This window comes from Piliocolobus tephrosceles, unplaced genomic scaffold (genome assembly GCF_002776525.5).
Source record: "Piliocolobus tephrosceles isolate RC106 unplaced genomic scaffold, ASM277652v3 unscaffolded_108, whole genome shotgun sequence".
Lineage (NCBI taxonomy): Eukaryota > Metazoa > Chordata > Mammalia > Primates > Cercopithecidae > Piliocolobus > Piliocolobus tephrosceles.
This window is the reverse complement of record NW_022291865.1, coordinates 2,007,746-2,027,155: the sequence shown is the minus strand read 5'-3', so window position 1 is coordinate 2,027,155 and position 19,410 is coordinate 2,007,746. Positions and strand designations below refer to the sequence as shown.

Below are 19,410 nucleotides of genomic sequence, written 5' to 3'. Positions count from 1 at the left end.
GCGCGGTGGCTCAAGCCTGTAATCCCAGCACTTTGGGAGGCCAAGACAGGCGGATCACGAGGTCAGAAGATCGAGACCATCCTGGCTAACATGGTGAAACCCCGTCCCTACTAAAAAATACAAAAAACTAGCCTGGTGAGGTGGCGGGCGCCTGTAGTCCCAGCTACTTGGGAGGCTGAGGCAGGAGAATGGCGTGAACCCGGGAGGCGGAGCTTGCAGTGAGCTGAGATCCGGCCACTGCACTCCAGCCCGGGCGACAGAGCGAGACTCCGTCTCAAAAAAAAAAAAAAAATTAAGACTACTGAATTCCTGCTGGCAAGAATTTTTTAAAAATTCAGTGATTCCTAAAATTATTATTTGGTACAACTCTTCTAGAAAACATAACTTGTTTGAAGTTTTGTTTCAGTCCATTGGAGAGTGATTTGGTGAAAGAAAGGTAGGGCTGTCTGTAGGATAATGGGGTATTGCTTTAGTTTATTCCCCTAGGGACTGCTTTAGTGGCCTTACATTCTAGATATTTTTCCAGCAAGTGTGAGTGAGTCATGGAGTCTTGACCAAAGCTTGGTCATTGCTTATTGGCAATTAATAAGATCAGGGTCTGGATCTACCAAAAAAAAAAAAAAAAAACCCACAGAATCTACTAATTCTACTTTCTTAACCTGTGTCCTACTCTCCTCTACGCCTACTCTCCCATTTGAGAGCCCCTGCTCTTAAATTCTCTGCTATACTAACCTCCCTTTTAGTGTCTCTCAGCTAGAATTCAGTATGAAAAGGAAGGGATAGGAAAAAGAAGAAAGGGTGCCCACAAATTACAAATTTATATATACATATATGGTATATAATGTTACCAGGATTTTTATTTTAAGTGTAAAGATTCTGGATTTCAGCTTCTTCTTGTGCCTAGCCACGGAATAAACAGAAATACCCTGAATAGACTCCTTTTTCTCAGGATCCTTTCATTTTCAGGATACTTTTGCCCTCTGGGGCATGTAATAGCAATATATAACAACAATAGCTAAAGGAAAAGACTTTTCTATATTCTCGAATCCCTGATGTTTTTTTTTTTCTTTTTTTTTAATGTGTTAAACTAAGTCTCAATCCTCAAATAGTTATACTTTCTATTTGTTATAGAAAATAAGCCTCCACCTCCCTAAGTGCAGGGATTACAGGTGAGAGCCACTGCACCTGACCATCTTTCTTTCTTCTCTCCTTTTTTGTTATCTGCTTCTTAAACATTCTTATTTTTCCTCTGGTTTCTCTTGCATGTTCTTAGCTAAGCACCATTACTCTATTGTTGAACCCTACAGTTTACTAGTTTGCCAGATACACAACTAAGATTAGTGTATAAGCATGGAGAGAGGGAGATATACCAGGGAACAAGTTGATTACAATGTGATACATTGTAGAAAATGTTTTATGCTCCTTTACCTCCTGAGAGAAAGAAAAAAGGGCCAGCTCATGTGATGGAAAGACAGTGGATTAGATGTGTTCTCACTTCCACCCTTGCACACATTGGCAGTGTGAAGTTGGAGTAATACTTTCCTGTTTCTCAATTTTGCCATCAGTAAAATATCTTGTTACCTACTTCAGCGAATGGCATAACTGTCCAGTCACGTGAAGCAAAATCCTTGGAGTATTAACTGGATTTTATCCCTTATTCACCATATCAACTTAGATTTGTCAATTCCATCTTTGCAAGAACTCCGTCTTTTCTTCCTTTCCTTTTTAACTGTTATTGACCTAGTCCACATTCTCATCCTCACCTGGAATACTGTAGCAGCCACCTGTTGAAAATATCCAATCTCTCTAGTCCATTGCTCCACTAGTGTTGTTTATGTTAGCTAGTTACCAGGGTTTTCCTTCTTTTTTTATTGTGGTAAAATACATATAACATATAACATAAAATTTACCATTTTAACCATCTTAAAATGTACAATTCAGTGGCATTTACTATACTCAATATTGTGCAACTATTTTCAAAAACATTTTTATCAGTCCAGATGTAAACCCTGTACTATTCCCTATTCCCTCCTCCCTCTTCAGTAGTGTTTTTATTTTGTTTTTTTTGTGGTGTATTTTTTTTTTTTTTTTTTTGAGAGAGTCTCACTCTGTTGTCCAGGCTAGAGTGCAGTGGCACGCTCACGGCTCACTGCAGCCTCGGCCTCCTGGCCTCAAGTGATCCTCCCACATCGGCCTCCCTAATAGCTGGGACTACAGGCATATGTCATCATGCCTGGCTAATTTTTGTATTTTTAATAGAGACAGGGTTTCACCATATTGGCCAGGCCAGTCTCCAACTCCTGATCTCAGGTGATCTACCCACCTCCACCTCCCAAAGTGCTAGGATTACAGGTGTGAGCCACCACACCCAGCCAGTTTTATTTTTCATACTACCCCAGTTAAATATCCCCACCTTCCCTGCCACCGCTGAGACAGGGTCTCACCCTCTTGCCCAGGCTGGAGTTACAGTAGCATGATCACAGTTTACTGTATCCTCAATCTCCCAGGCTCAAGGGATCTTCCCACCCCAGCCTCCCAAGTAGTTGGGACTATAGGCACATGTTACCATGCCTGGCTAATTTTTTTTTTTTTTTTGAGACAGTCTCACTCTGTCACCAGGCTGGAGTGCAATGTGGCGTGATCTCGGCTCACTGCAACCTCCGCCTCCTGGGTTCAAGCAATTCTCCTGCCTCAGCCTTCCGAGTAGCTGGGACTACAGGTGTGCCACCATACCCAGCTAATTTTTGTATTTTTTAGTAGAGATGGGGTTTCACCATGTTGGCCATGACCATCTCGATCTCCTGACCTTGTGATCTGCCCCCCTCAGCCTCCCAAAGTGCTGGAATTACGGCTGTGAGCCACCATGCCCGGCTGCCTGGCTAATTTTTTTTTATTTTTTGTAGAGACAGGGTCTCCCTGTGTTGTGCAGGCTGGTCTCAAACTCCTGGGCTCAAGCAGTTATCCTGCTTTAGCCTCCCAGAGTGCTGGGATTACATACATGTGTGAGCCATCATGCCAGCCTGTATTTCTAAATAAGGATTATGTATGATTGTATTACTTCTTTACCAGAAAATGTTCAGTTGCTCCCATTTTCTGCAGTATGATTGTTGAGCATAGCACTCAGGATCGTCTGTGATTATGTGGAGACTATGTTTTCAGCTACCTCTTACCCTGTTTTCACATATATGCTAACACTGGTGGTTACTGAGCATTTATAATGTTTTTGATCTTTCTATCTAGAATACATTTTTCTTCCCATACATTATGAGCCTCGTGAGGGTAGACAGCTTGTTTCATATTTGAATATTCCATTGCCTAACTCAGTAAGTGTTTATAAAATTGGTTATTTTTGGACAGTAAACTTTTACTATGAAGACCAGAGAGTAAATATATAAGGCTTTGTGGGCCATATGGTTGCAACTACACAACTAGGTGGTTGTATAAAGGCAGCCAGAGATAGCATGTAAATGGATGAGACAAGTCACTTTCCAATAAAACTTTATTTCTAGACCACAAAACGTGAATTTCATATCATTTTCTTTGTTTTTTTTTTTTTAGACGGAGTTTTGTTCTGTCGCCCAGGCTGGAGTACAATGGTGCGATCTTGGCTCACTGCAACCTCCGCCTCCCAGGTTCAAGCAGTTTTCCTGCCTCAGCCTCCCAAAGTAGCTGGGATTACAGGCACCCACCACCACACCCAGCTAAATTTTTTTGTTTATTTTTTTTGAATAGAGACAGAGTTTCACCATGTTGGCCAGGCTGGTCTCAAACTCCTGACCTCAGGTAATCCGCTTGCCATGGCCTCCCAAAGTGTTGGGATTACAGGCGTGAGCTATCACGCCCAGCCTTTTTTTTTTTTTTTTTTTTTTGAGATAGGGTCTCACTCTGTCGCCCAGACTAGAGTGCAGTGGCAATCTCAGCTCACCACAACCTCTGTCTCCTAGGCTCAAGCAATTCTCCTGCCTCAGCCTCCCGAGTAGCTGGGATTACAGGTGTGCACCACTACTGCCTGACTAATTTTTGTATTTTTAGTAGAGATGGGGTTTCACTATGTTGGCCAGGCTGGTCTTGAACTCCTGACCTCAAATGATCCACCCACCTCAGCCTCCCAAAGTGCTGGGATTACAGGCATGAGCCACTGTGTCCAGGCTGTTATAAAATATTGTCTTTGATTTTCTTTTTCCCAACAATTTGAATATATAAAAATCATGCCTGGCTCTAATGGGCTGCATTTATTTCATGGACTATAGTTTTCCAATCCCTGGCCTATCTGATCTCTAAAATTCTTTGGCCTGGGCACGGTGGCTCACGCCTATAATCCGAGCACTCTAGGAGGCTGAGGCAGGTGGATCACCTGAGGTCAGCAGTTGTAGACCAGCCAGGCCAACATGGTGAAACCCCAACTGTACTAAAAGTACAAAAAAAAAAAAAAAATAGCTGGGCATGGTGGTGATAATCCCATGGTAGCTGGGAAGCTACTTGGAAAGCTGTAATCCCAGCTACTTGGGAAGCTAAAGCAGGAGAATCAATTGAATCCAAGAGGCAGAGGTTGCAGTGAGTGGAGATCATGCCATTGCACTCCAGCCTGGGTGACAAGAACAAAACCCACTGGGTGGCTCACGCCTATAATCCCAGCACTTTGGGAGGCCTAGATGGTCAGGTCACAAGGTCGGGAGATTGAGACCATCCTGGCTAACACAGTGAAACCCCGTCTCTACTAAAAAATACAAAAAAAATTTAGCCGGGCGTGCTGGCAGGCGCCTGTAGTCCCAACAACTCAGGAGGCTGAGGCAGGAGAATGGCCTGAACCTGGGAGGCGGAGCTTGCAGTGAGCTGAGATTGCGCCACTGCACTCCAGCCTGGGTGACAGAGCGAGACTCCATCTAAAAATATATATATATATATGTATATTCTTTGCTGTGCTAGCATTGTAGAAAATGCGATGATAGAGAAAATTATGGATGAAGTCTAGGGATGCACAATACTCAATTCTGAGATAATGTGCATGGACTCATGGAATGAAAGGATAAAAAAGAAGGGGTAACCTTTTGAAAGAATAATTATGCCTGGATACAAATAATCCTTTAACTGAAAGATAAGAATGTGAATATACACAGTATGAATGACTTGTAGCCAACTGAGGTCATTTAGCGAATCAGATAAATGATTCCATGAAGGGGAAAAGTATTTGATTTCAACCCCAGAAGCTCAGAGAGACTGGGCCTGAGTCATTTGGAAAGATAGAGGTGATTCTCCAACAACTTTAGTCTTAGAATCCTTTGATAAACTATCAGTAATACAAATCTATTTTGTATGATACCTTAGGAAATAATACAAAGGGAGTGTGTTGTTTGTTTCTCTTATTTTTTTTTAATATTTGAGCAAGTGATTTGTGATGGTGAAGGTTCTAAAACAAGAATTACACATTGCTACTGTTTTACTTTGTACTTCAAAGGCAGTGTTGGACATAATATATTCTCATATTTTAGACTATGAGCATGCTATTCCAATGTACATAGAAACTTTTTGTGACATTCTGCTACTTTCCTTGTTCGTTTACCAATAGGAGATGTTAAACTTGTCTAAGAAAACAGCTTCTTGTTTTGTGAACTTCACCAGACTACAGCAGATCACAGACATTGAAGCTGAAATCTACCAGGTAAATCATGTTGAGCTTTTCACTTTCTTTTTTTTTTTTTTTTTTTTTGAGACAGTCTCATTCTGCCACCCAGGCTGGAGGCTGGAGTGCAGTGGCACGATCTCGGCTCACTCCTAGCTCCGCCTCCCAGGTTCACACCATTTTCCTGCCTCAGCCTCCTGAGTAGCCTGAGTAGCTGGCACTACAGGCGCCCACTACTCCCACTGGCTAATTTTTTGTATTTTTAGTAGAGACGGGGTTTCACCGTGTTAGCCAGGATGGTCTCGATCTCCTGACCTTGTGATCTGCCTGCCTCGGCCTCCCAAAGTGCTGGGATTACAGGTGTGAGTCTCCGCGCCCAGACTGAACTTTTCTCCTTGTACTTCTAGTATAGGAAAACAAAAACAAAAGCTGGCCAGGTGTAGTGGCTCACACCTATAATCCTCGCACTTTGGGAGGCCAAGGTGAGAGGACTGCTTGAGCCCAGGAGTTTGAGACCCCGTATGGGCAACATAGGGAGATCCCGTCTCTACAGAAAAATTTAAAAAGTAACCAGACATGGTGGCACACACCTGTAGTCCCACCTGTAGTCCCAGCTACTTGGGAGGCTGAGGTGGGAGGATCACTTGAGCCTAGGAGGTCGAGGCTGCAGTGAGCCATGTTTGCGCCGCTGTACTCCAGCCTGGGTGACAGACGGAGACCCAATCTCAAAAACAAAATGTGATCTTCCCATCTCAGCCTCCCAAGTAGCTGGGACTACAGGTGCGCACCACCACACCCAGCTAATTTTTTATTTTTAGTAGAGATGGGGTTTCACCATGTTGGCCAGGCTGGTCTCGAACTCCTGACCTCAGGTGATCCACCCACCTCGGCCTACCAAAGTGCTGGGATTACAGGAGTGAGCCACCGTGCCTGGCCCCGGATACTCTCTCATTGAGCTAAATGTTACTTTTGTTCCTCATGTAGAAAAACCTGGAAATTGAACTCTTGAAACTAGAAAAAGATACAGCAGATGTTGTTCATCCTTTCTTTTTGGGTAAGTGGTTTGGTTTTAGTTAAGTGGATAATCACTGGAATTTCAGCTTTTTCTTGGATTACTGTAATAAGCACCAGTCAGTCAAATTATGATGCACTGTCGTTTTTCCAGGTGTTGTTCCAAAGCTAACGAAGTCGTCTATTTCTATGCTGAAATAGAAGTTCTGTTGGCTTGAGTAGTACAAACAGCATAAAAAGTGACTAAATTGGCTCTTCAAAGTCAGGAGAACTTGAAAGAAAAGTCTGAGGAACTTTCAGATTAAAGGAGACTAAAGAGACATGACAACTAAAGCACTGTATGATCATGGATTGATTTTTTTTTTAATGAGATGGGGTCTTCTTATGTTGCCTAGGGTAGTCTTGAATGGCGCAAGCAATCCTCCCAAATCAGCCTCCCAAGTAGCTGGGATCACAGGTGCATACCACCATGGCTGGCAATGTATTGAATATTTGACGAGAAAGTTTTCTTGTGGCCAGGTGTGGAGAGTCACGCCTGTAAACCCAGCACTTTGGGAGGCCAACGTGGGTGGATTGCTTGAGCCCGGGAGTTCAAGATCAGCCTGGGCAACATGGTGAAACCCTGTCTCTACAAAAAATACAAAAACTAGCCAGGCATTGTAGCATGTACCTGAAGTACCAGTTACATGAAAGTCTGAGGCAGGAGGATTGTTTGAGCCTGGGAGGTCGAGGCTGCAATGAGTTGTGATCATAGCACTTCACTCCAACGTGGGTGAGAGTGAGACCCTGTCTCAAAAATTAAAATTCTTTTTGCTGTAAAGGACATTATTGGGATACTTAGTGATGTTTAAATATGGGCTGTATTAAATATTGGTAGTATTGTATCAATGTTAAATTTTTGAATTTGATAATGTGCTGTAGTTGTATATAGGAGAATGTTCCTGTTCTTGGGAAATACATGCTAACGTTTCACAGGGAAAAAATATCTGTCTGCAGCTTACTCTCAAATGGATCAGCAAAAATAGAGAGAGAGAGAGAGAGAGAGAGAGAGTGAGAGAGTAGAGAGAGAGAGAAGGAAGATAAAAAGAAAATGTAGCCAAATGTTAACAATCAGTGAATATAAATTAAATGTATATGTGAGTTCACCGATTTTTTTGAAACTTTTCTGCAAATCTGAATTTTTTCAAAATAAGAATTTTAAAGAAAGGTCAATTGGTAGCCATTAACTGAATGGGGAAAATAATGAGATAATCAGAAATAGCTTGTAAGATGACTTTAAGAGTGTTACCCTGTCACCCAGGCTGAAGTACAGGTCACTGTAACTTTAACACCTGGTTTCAACTGATTCTCTCAAGTAGCTAGGACTACTGGCATGTGCCACCATGCCCAGCTATTTTTTTTTTTTTTCAATTTTTTTGTAGAGATGAGGTTTTACTATGTTGCCCAGGCTGGTCTCAAACCCCTGGCCTCAGTTCTCCCAGTTCAGTCTCCCAAAACACTGCGATTACAGGTATGAGCTAGCGCACCAGCTAAGGTGACTCTTTTTCGATAGTCTTTTATAGACTATTAGAGTCAGAGATAGGAAAAAAAAACTTTGTGTTAAGAATACAGCTCTGGCTATAAGAACTGAATAAGAGGTAGAGATGAGAAACACAGAGAAAGAATTTAGCACTAGATTTGGTTATCACTAGGAAAAGAGATAATAGAAATATATTACATATACAAAAACCGACTAAAAGAAAATTGTTGAAAATGAAATTGGTATTGGTATTAAAGATAGCAAAGAGGAGACAGGAGGGTAATGATGGGATGAATTTTTGACATTGGTGGTGTTAAACCAAGGCAAAGAAGAAATTATTAGTGATTCTGTTATTTGTCCTATTGCTAACTGTCATTACTGTTTTTAATTTGTATAGCTCAGAAGTGTCATACTCTGCAAAGCATGAATAATCATTTGGAAGCAGTGCTGAAAGAGAAGAGATCCCTTAGGCAAAGACTGTTGAAACCCATGTGCCAGGAAAACTTACCTATTGAAGCTGTTTATCACAGGTTAGACTGAAAAGTAGAAATTAACAGTTACACCTGTTTTCTCAGTTTACTTTTTGTTTTGCAGTTACTGTGCAGCAGAATTCATAAAACAATTAGTGATTCTATTTGTTAACATTATTAATGTTGATATATTAAACCAAAAAGAAAATCGTTGCTTTTATTTTATTTTATTTTATTTTATTTTATTTATTTTTTTTTTTTTTGAGACGGAGTCTCGCTCTGTCGCCCAGGCTGGAGTGCAGTGGCCGGATCTCAGCTCACTGCAAGCTCCGCCTCCCGGGTTTACGCCATTCTCCTGCCTCAGCCTCCTGAGTAGCTGGGACTACAGGCGCCCGCCACCTCGCCCGGCTAGTTTTTTGTGTATTTTTTAGTAGAGACGGGGTTTCACCGGGTTAGCCAGGATGGTCTCGATCTCCTGACCTTGTGATCCGCCCATCTCGGCCTCCCAAAGTGCTGGGATTACAGGTTTGAGCCACCGCGCCCGGCCAATCGTTGCTTTTAAACCACTATACCTATGGCAAAAATAAAGAATTTGGCCATTGTGTTTTGGGAATTACAAATTATGACTTTAGTGAAAGAAATTCGATCCATAACATGTAACAAAAATTGTATGTGAAGTAAATTCATTGTTGTAAAGTAAATTCATTGAGTTAATGTTGCCTATATGTAAAAATTCTATTGTGGGTGTTTAACTGGGGCAGATAAAAACACTATCAACTAAGGGAGGAAAAAACCTGGATTCTGTTCTCATCTCTACTGTTTATATGCCTCAAAGCCTTGAGCAAATGATTTAAATTTTTCACTTGGTTTCCCAATAAATAGAATGGAGATGACTTATATTGCCTTCTTCCTCACAGTATTACAAGTATCAAATTGAAGATGTAGATTATGACTAATGATAAATACCAGCCTGGGCACCATGGCAAAATCCCACTTCTACAAAAAAAAAAATGAGCAAAGCATGATGGCACACACCTGTATTCCTAGCTACCTGGGAGGCTGAGCTGGGAGGATGACCTGAGCCCAGAAGGTCAACTCTGCAGTGAGCTGTGATTGCACCAGCCTGGGTAACAGAGTGAGACCCTGTCTCAAATAAATAAGAAGCAAGCATCTGGGGATCTCATTGCTAACTTTCTCCACCAATGCCTCACTAGCTTAAGCAAATCAGTATCTTCTCTTAAGTGTCAGATTTTTTATTTTGTAGGAAAACAGTAGATACACAAAAACTTATTCTTCCAAAAAAACAAAACAAGGCTGGGCACAGTGGCTCACGCCTGTAATCCCAACACTTTGGGAGGCCGAGGTGGGCTGATCACTTGAGACCAGGAGTTCGAGACCAGCCTGGCCAACATGATGAAACCCTGTCTCTACCAAAAAATACAAAATGTACTGGGCATGGTGGCACATGCCTGTAATACCAGCCACTGGTGAGGCTGAGGCAGGAAAAATCACATGAACCCAGGAGGCAGAGGTTGCAGTAAGCTGAGATTTTGCCACTGCACTCCAGCCTAGGCAACAGAGTGAGACTCTTGTCTCAAAACAAAAAACAAAACAAAACCCCTTTCCTGTGGCTATATTCAGTATCTCTTTAGTACATTATCATTACCCTTAGCATATATATTGTACTACATCTAAGAACTGGGCAATGATTTGAAAGAGTTTTTGGAAATGCAGAGATTCAAAGTAGCTTTCTATGTAGGCTATTTCAATGAAGTACATTTATCCTTATTGTCTTCATTCTTCACAGAGAATGAGTAGATTGAAATGGAATGAGGCCGGACGTCATAGCTCATGCCTGTAATCCTAATAATTTGGGAGGCCAAGATGGGTGGATCACTTGAGGCCAGGACTTTGAGACCAGCCTGGCCAACATGACAAAACCCTGTCTCTACTAAAAATACAAAAAGTAACTGAGTGCAGTGGTGCACGCCTGTAATCTCAGCTACTCAGGAGGCTGAAGTGCAAGAATCGCTTGAACCCAGGAGGTGGAGGTTACAGTGAGCCGAGATTGTGCCACTGCATTCCAGCCTGGGCAACAGAGTGAGACTCTCTCAAAAAGAAAGAAATGGGGCCGGGCGAGGTGACTCATGCCTGTAATCCCAGCACTTTGGGAGGCCAAGGCGGGCAGATCATGAGGTCAGGAGATCGAGACCATCCTGGCCAACATAATGAACCCCGTCTTTGCTAAAAATACAAAAATTAGCTGGCCATGGTGGCATGTGCCTCTAATCCCAGCTACTCAGGAGGCTGAGGCAGGAGAATTGCTTGAACCCAGGAGGCGGAGTTTGTAGTGAACTGAGATTGCACCACTGCACTCCAGCCTGGTGACATAGTGAGACTCCATCTCAAAAAAAAAAAGGAAACAGAATGGGGTTTTTTAATCTAGGGAAATTCCTTTACTTTTTTTTTTTTGAGATGGAGTCTCGCTCTGTGGCCCGGGCTGGAGTGCAGTGGCCGGATCTCTGCTCACTGCAAGCTCTGCCTCCCAGGTTCACGCCATTCTCCTGCTTCAGCTGCCCGAGTAGCTGGGACTACAGGCGCCCGCCACCTCACCCGGCTAGTTTTTTGTATTTTTTAGTAGAGACGGGGTTTCACCGTGTTAGCCACGATGGTCTCGATCTCCTAACCTCGTGATCCGCCCGCCTTGGCCTCCCAAAGTGCTGGGATTATAGGCTTGAGCCACCGCACCCTGCCAGAAATTCCTTTACTTATATGAGAAAATGATTATGATTAACATTGAGGTTTCTTTAACATTAAGTTGGATTCCACATATGATTACTGTTGTCTCTTTCCATTTTTTTATTGGATGACAGGTTGCTTAAAGTGAAAGAGAAGGACCTTTTTTTAATCACTAATATTTCTATGAATGCAGAAAGGTTGTTATTGGCTCTCTAGGTTGATTGTAATTCTTATCTCAAATTAAAAGTCCTGATTAAAGGAAAAGAAAAAGAACGCAAAACATTTAAACTTAAAAAAATGGTTGACTTTTTTCTTTCTCTTTCAGATATATGGTACATTTGCTGGAATTGGCTGTGACTTTCATTGAGAGATTAGAAACCCACCTTGAAACAATTAGAAATATTCCTCATTTAGCTGCAAACCTAAAGAAAATGGTGAGTATTAATATAACTATCTTTAGTTATTTGATACTAGAATCTTAGAGGTATGCTCGCCCAGTTTAGCTTTTTAATAGCTAATATTACGAGCTAGTTATTTTTTAAATCAAGAAGTGTTTTCTTGGCCAGGCATGGTGGCTCACGCCTGTAATCCCAGCACTTTGGGAGGCCGCGGCAGGTGGATTACTTGAAGTCAGGAGTTGGAGACCAGCCTGGCCAACATGGTGAAACTCCATCTCTACTGAAAATACCAAAATTAGCTGGGCGTGGTGGTGCGCACCTGTAATTCCAGCTACCCAGTAGGCTGAGGCAGGAGAATTGCTTGAAACTGGGAGGCAGAGGTTGTAGTGAGCCGAGATCATGCCACTGCACTCCATCCTGGGCAACAGAGCAAGACTCCATTTCCCAAAAAAAAAAAAAAAAAAAGAAGTGTTTATTTATTTAGACCTTGGATTTAGCATTTTCTTTTTCATATAATTTTTCTTTAGAAGCCATTTTAAATTATTTTATTCCAACATTTAATAAACGTGTGTTGCCTTCATTGTGCTGTGGCTATGCTACATGTATTGTGAAAGATAGATATGACCAAACCCTGCCTTCAAATTCTCAATGTTTGGTGAGACAGCTATAAAATATGTATTTTCTACTTTATAGGATTGTATTTGCATAATCGATACAGCAGAGAATTATAAAGAGATGCCATCTATTGAGCATAGAAAAGGGAGGAATTACTTCCAGTTTAGGAGGATTCTGAGTAGGACAGGGGTAGGAAGACTTCAATTAAGTTTTTGTTTTGTTTTTTAAATAGAGATGAGTACTCACTGTGTTGCCTAGGCTGGTCTTGAACTCCTAAGCTCAAGTGAGGCACCTGCCTCAGCCTCTCAAAGTGCTGAGATCACAGGCATGAGCCACCACGTCCGGCTTCAATAAAGATTTATTTAGGTGTTGGCAGTAAGCCGAATCTTTTTTTTTTTTCTGAGACAGAGTTTCACTCTTGTTACCCAGGCTGGAGTGCAATGGCATAATCTTGGCTCACTGCAACCTCCGCCTCTTGGGTTCAAGCGATTCTCCTGCCTCAGCCTCCCAAGTAGCTGGGATTACAGGCGCCCACCACCACGCCCTGCTAATAGTTTGTATTTTTAGTAGAGACAGGGTTTTGCCATGTTGACCAGGCTGGTCTCCAACTCCTGACCTCAGGTGATCCACCTACCTCGGCCTCCCAAAGTGTTGGGATTAAATGCCTGAGCCACTGCGCTTGCCAAAGTAAGCTGAATCTTAATGAACAGTTGAAATTTGGGCATGCATCAGAAAGAATAGGTTGGCCAAAAGGAGCAATGTGAGGAAAGACATATAAGCTAAGTCAAAGAACCCAGGTAGTATGGGGGAAAAGTGATACTCCACTTTGGCTGGTGCCTAAAGGCATTGAGGAGATTAGCTCAGGGTTAGTTTATGCAGGGCCTTAAAAACCAGACTAAGAATCTTAGACTTTACTGTCTGAGTATTGGGGAGCCATTGAATATGTGTGTGTGTGTGTGTGTGTGTGTGTGTGTGTGTGTGTTCTTTTTTTAGAGAAGGGTGCGGAGGAGTGACTTGATTAGAACTGTGCCTTAATCATGGAGAAAATATTGGATAGAGCAGACTGAGCCTTGCTACTCCTAAGTATTGGCAGAGAGTATCAGCATCGCTTGGAAGCTTGTTTTAAATACAAAACTACAGACATCATGCACCCTAGACCTTCAGAATCAGAATCTATGGTTTAACAAGTTCCTCAGGTGATTCTTGTGCACATTAAAGTTCGATCAGCTCAGGCCAGGTGCGGTGGCTTACGCCTGTAATCCCAGCACTTTGGGAGGCTGAGGCGGGCGAATCACAAGGTCAGGAGATCGAGACCATCCTGGCCAACATGGTGAAACCCCATCTCTACTAAAAATACAAAAATTAACAGGGTGTGGTGGCGCACGCCTGTAGTCCCAGCTACTCGAGGGGCCGAGGCAAGAGAATCGCTTGAACTTGGGAGGCAGGTTGCAGTGAGCCGAGATCGTGACACTGCACTCCAGCCTAGCGACAGAAAGAGACCCTGTCTCAAAAAAAAAAGTTTGATCAGCTCTGGGTTAGAAGACTAGGCAGAGAAACCAAAGGCAGAAAAACCTGGAGACTAATTTACAGTCATTCAGATAAAAGATTTAAAGCATAGAAATACAGAAGATAATTTTTTTAGATTTTGGAGATCAAATTTTTAGAACTTGGCTATGAATTAGACAAGGGACACATCAAAGATAATGAAGTTTCTAGTCTGGGTGACTTGAAGGTAAGTAGGATCAAGTGTGGGTTAAAGAAGTTAGTTTGTTTTTTGACACATCTTGCACATGTAGTAAATGGTCAATCATTGTTGAACTGTAGTTAAACTGAGTTTGAGATATTGAAGGTACATCCAGATAGAGATTACCAATAGTCTTAAATGTGGGCCTGAATTTTAGGAGCCTGAAGGAGGTTAGGTTTAGCAATATAAATTGAGGGTCATCTGCATTGAGTGATTATTGAAGACAAAAGAGGTGAACTCAAAAAGAGTAGGTTTGTACTATAAAGTGGGAAGGCATAGTTGTAAGGAACTTGTGAAGTAAGGGGCTGGAAAAAGATCAGGTGTTAACCTTTGGTATCAATTATTCATGATATAATGAATTAATAAGAGACATAATTTCTCCTGTTTCCCTTTTCAAATGTTACAGAACCAGGCTTTAGCAAAGATGGATATATTGGTGACTGAGACAGAAGAACTGGCAGAGAATATACTCAAGTGGCGTAAACAACAAAATGAAGTTTCGTCTTGTATCCCCCAAATATTAGCTGAAGAAAGTTATCTTTATAAACATGATATTATTATGCCTCCTTTACCTTTTACTTCTAAAGTTCATGTCCAAACTATTAATACCAAGTAGTCATCAACTTTATTTTTGCTTAATTATGTGTAGTCATATGACGTCTATTTCTAGTTGACTGTAACATGGGTATTAATAGTCTTTGCTGCTAGTAATACTGAAAGAACCTGCTTTATGTTGGAGTATCAAGATCTCAGGTTAATTAAGACCAAACTGACTTTTCCTTTGTTTTTCGTATATTTTTATTCTACCTTTCAGTAAAACTAGAGAAGATAAAAAATAGCCATGACAATTTATTAACATAAGTGAATTAACCATTTCTCAGGCAGAAAATTCTCTTTTTTAAAAAAATGTGTGTTTGGCCGGGCGCGGTGGCTCAAGCCTGTAATCCCAGCACTTTGGGAGGCCGAGACGGGTGGATCACGAGGTCAGGAGATCTAGACCATCCTGGCTGACCTGGTGAAACCCCATCTCTACTAAAAAATACAAAAAACTAGCTGGGCGAGGTGGCGGGCGCCTGTAGTCCCAGCTACTCGGGAGGCTGAGGCAGGAGAATGGCGTAAACCTGGGAGGCGGAGGTTACAGTGAGCTGAGATCCGGCCACTGCACTCCAGCCTGGGCGACAGAGTGAGACTCCGTCTCAAAATAAAATAAAATAAAATAAAATAAAATAAAATGTGTGTTTATGGTCTGGTGTGGTGGCTCACACCTGTAGTCCTAACACTTGGGAGGCTGAGGCGGGCAGATCGCTTAAACCCAGGAGTTCAAGACCAGCCTGGGTAACATGGTGAAAGCCCGTATCTACAAAATATACAAAAAAATTTGCCAACCATGGTGGTGCATGCCTGTAGTCCCAGCTATTCAGGAGGCTGAGGTAAGAGGATCACCTAAGCCTGGGAGGTCAAGGTTGCAGTAAGCCATGATCACACCACTGTGCTACAGCCTGGACCATACATTTCAAAAACAAAAGTGTGTTTCTGGCCAAACACAGTGGCTCATGCCTGTACTTTGGGAGGCCTAGGTGGGCGGATCACGAGGTCAGGAGTTCAAGACCAGCCTGGCCACCATGGTGAAACAACTGTCTCTACAAAAAATACAAAAATTAGGCTGGGCGCCGTGGCTCACGCCTATAATCCCAACACTCTGGGAGGCCAACCCAGGTGGGTGCATCACCTGAGGTCAGGAGTTTGAGACCAGCCTGGACAACATGGTGAAACCCCGTCTCTAGTAGAAATATAAAAAATTAGCCAGGCATGGTGGTGGATGCCTGTAATCCCAGCCACTTGGGAGGCTGAGGCAGAAGAATCACTTGAACACAGGAGGCAGAGGTTACAGTAAGCCGAGATTGTGCCACTGCACTCCAGCCTGGGCGACAGAGCAAGACTCCATCTCCAAAAAAAAGAAAACAAAAATTCGCCAGGCATGGTGGCATGCGCCTGTAATCTCAGCTACTCAGGAGGCTGAGGCAGGAGAATCACTTGAGCCCAGGAGACAGAGGTTGCAGTGCACCCAGATTGTGCCACCACACTCCAGCCTGGGCAATAGAGCAAGACTCTGTCTTCAAAAAAAAAAAGATACTTCTAAATTAGAAGAGTCTTCTTGAATCTGAAAATGTCTATGGTGATTATTCCTATGGGAATGTCACTAAGTATGCAGAAAAGAGTAACATAGCCAGCCTGACTTATCCTTTGAAAGGCCTGATGATAAGGTTCGTCCTTGGCTGTTGCATCTGGGAACTTAGATATCAGGTGTCTTGGTCTGTTCTGCTGTCATAACAGAACTGCACAAACTATTTTATAACGAATAGAAGTTTATTTGGTTGATGGGTGTGGAGGCTAGACAATCCAAGAACATGGCGCCAGCATCTAGCGAGGGTCTTGCCATGGCAGAAGGCGTCATATGGCAAGTGAGCATGAGAAAGATATATGGGTCTAAACTTAGCCTTTTATCATGAGCCCACTCCCGAGATAGCAGCACTAATTCACTAATGAGGGCAAAGCCGTCCTTACCTGATCACTTGTTAAAGGTCTCATAACACTTTTACAATGTCAATTAAATTTCCAACACTTGAACTTGGGGGACATATTGAAACCTTAACAGGAGGGCTCCACTCACTGAAAAGAGTGGTTCATGGTAACTAACCTGTTTGTACAATGTGGTGTGTGCTGAACACCTGCTTTCTTCCTGGGAGTCTAGAATTTTGGTACATGGTAGGTAGAAGGTACCTTATATGACCAGCCCCCAGTAAAAACCCTGGGCACTGTATCTCTAACAAGCTTCCCTGGTAAACAACATTTCTCACATGTTGTCACAATTCAGTTGCTGGTGGAATGAAACAACACATATGTGTGACTCCACTGTTAGGGGACTCTGGGAACTTGTACCTGGTTTCCCCCAGACTTTGCCTCTGTACCTCTTCTCTTTGCTGTTTTGCTTCATATGCTTTTGCTGTAATAAATCATACCTGTGTGGTGATATGCTGAGTCTTGTGAATTCTAGCAAATCATGGAACCTGGAGGTAGTCTTGGAGACCCTGGCACACAAAACAGTTCCTGAGTGTTCACTGGCAGCTGTAGAAATAGGCACAGAAGAAACAGCAAAGAAAAGGGCACATTGTGGTATAACTTTGGAGGTTTACCTTGCAAAATGCTCAGATATTTTACCTATCTGAGGTTATTGTGCATATAATAGAGAGTGATATACTAACAACTGCCTCGGGATATACTCTTTTAATCAGTATTGTAACTATCCTTGGCTTATTTTACTTTTAGACTTGGGGTTCTGTTTTGCTATAAAACGTGTACATCAGTTTTGTTTTTTGTTTTTTTCTTTTCGAAGACAGGATCTCACTCTGTCACCCAGGTTGCTGAGAGTGCTAAGAGTGTGGTATGGCCTGATCTTGGCTCACTGCAGCCTTGACCTCTCAGGCTCAAGTGATCCTCCCACCTCAGCCTCCCAAGTAGTTGGAACTATAGGCATGTGCCACCATGCCTGGCTAATTTTTGTATTTTCTGTAGAGACGGGGTTTTGCCATGTTTTCGAGGCTGGTCTCGAACTACTGGGTTCAAATGATCCTCCCACCTCAGCCTCCCAAAGTGCTGGGAGTACAGGTGTTAGCCACCATGCGTGGCCTCATTGCACTCCTTAACACAAGAAGACTTCAACAATGATGAGTAAAATAGTTGTTTATAAGGAAGCAGGATCATTACCAAAATAAATCCGGCTAAAACAACAGGAATCGTGTTTTAAAGCCTACTTTGCTAATTTTTACTAGTAGGATAAGAGTGGTAATATCTCAAACATTACATAGGCATAGCCTTTAGTTGTATTTCATCAAAAATCTGTTCATACCCCACATTGGTTTCAAAACATACTATGCTTTTTCTTGATGTTATTTCCTATATTCATTTGTGTTTGTGTGTGTATGTCACAAATGTTGATATGCCTGGTTGTTTATTTTTGTTTTCTATTATGCATTTTTCAAAATATAAAAATAAATCTGTAATTTCTAACTAAAATTTTGTAGTCCTAGTCTGAATTTAAAGTGAGAGAAAGGACTGATGTACTCTTTAGCTTATACAGTATAGGCATACAGGCTATCAGAATCAAAAGAGCTGGAGGTAAGTTAAGCCTCTGAGGTCTACTTTAAAGGGAAAAGCTAATTTAATACTCTTCCAAAGTCCGTCAGTGCTGATTAATTTTTCTTTAATTATTCAACTTTTAGATGTGTGGATACTAAAAACAAAAAATCAGCTCTGCATGCCTTTTTTTTTTTTTTTTTGAGATTGTCTTGCTCTCACCCAGGCCGGAGTGCAGTGGCACAATCACAGCTCACTGCACTCTGAACCTCCTGGACTCAATGGATCCTCCCACCTCAGCCTCCCAAGTAGCTGGGACTACAACTGTGCCCCACCACACCCAGCTAATTTTTAAATTTTTTTGTAGAGATGAGGTCTTGTCGTGTTGCCCAGGCTAGTCTTGAACTCCTGGGTTCAAGCAATCTTGGCCTCCCAAAGTGCTGGGATTACAGGTGTGAGCCCCTTGCACCTAGCCTGAATGTCTGTGTTTTCTACTTACACTAGAAGAGGTGTGTGATATTTGCAAATTTATTACCAGCATAGTAGTGATGCCAGTTTGTGAAGACCATTCTGGTGTAATTGAGATGCTGCCTGGTTTTCCTAGCATTTTTCTTATTTTCTTTCTTTCTCTATGTGACTCTACCAGTCTGACCCCTGATTTATCCTCTGAAACCCTCAGTGAAGTCAGGAACATAGTCTGAGGATTTCTTGACATGCAAAATCTATAATAGAGTTGCGATTTTAATAAGGCTGTAATTAGTGTATTGTGTCATTTCTTCACATATCTATAAAACACATGAATTTACATAAAAGGTTTATCCCACAATTTGGGGAATCCACTAATTGAGTTTACTGAAAAATTATGCATTAGACCCTTGAACAACATAAGTTTGAAGTGCACAGGTATATGCAATTTTTTATTTTATTTTATTTTTTTTGAGATAAGACTCTCATTGTCACCAGGCTAGAGTGCAGTGGTGTGATCTCAGCTCACTGCAACCTCTGCCTCCTGGGTTCAAGCAATTCTCCTGCCTCAGCCTCCTGAGTAACTGGGATTATAGGTGCACACCATCATGTCTGGCTAATTTTTGTATTTTTAGTAGAGACAGGATTTCACCATGTTGGCCAGGATGGTCTCGATCTCTTGACCTTGTGATCCA

The 19,410-nt window shown here is 42.1% G+C and overlaps 1 protein-coding gene across 4 annotated transcripts in view; it reads left to right on the top strand.

Annotated features, from left to right (window-relative positions):
* Nucleotides 1–14,991, top strand: part of LOC113219519 (HAUS augmin-like complex subunit 2) — a 19,010-nt gene extending 4,019 nt beyond the window's left edge. For 2 of the 4 annotated variants that reach the window (XM_026447882.2, XM_026447883.2), the window contains exons 2-6: nt 5,567–5,659; nt 6,605–6,674; nt 8,548–8,680; nt 11,685–11,793; nt 14,523–14,991. In XM_026447882.2, the coding sequence (XP_026303667.1) occupies nt 5,567–5,659; nt 6,605–6,674; nt 8,548–8,680; nt 11,685–11,793; nt 14,523–14,732 (615 nt within the window). In that variant the 3' untranslated portion in view covers nt 14,733–14,991. The remainder of the gene's footprint in view (nt 1–5,566; nt 5,660–6,604; nt 6,675–8,547; nt 8,681–11,684; nt 11,794–14,522) is intronic. The other 2 variants (XM_026447884.2, XM_026447885.1) reach the window with 2 other exon arrangements.
* The last annotated feature ends 4,419 nt before the right edge of the window (nt 14,992–19,410 follow it).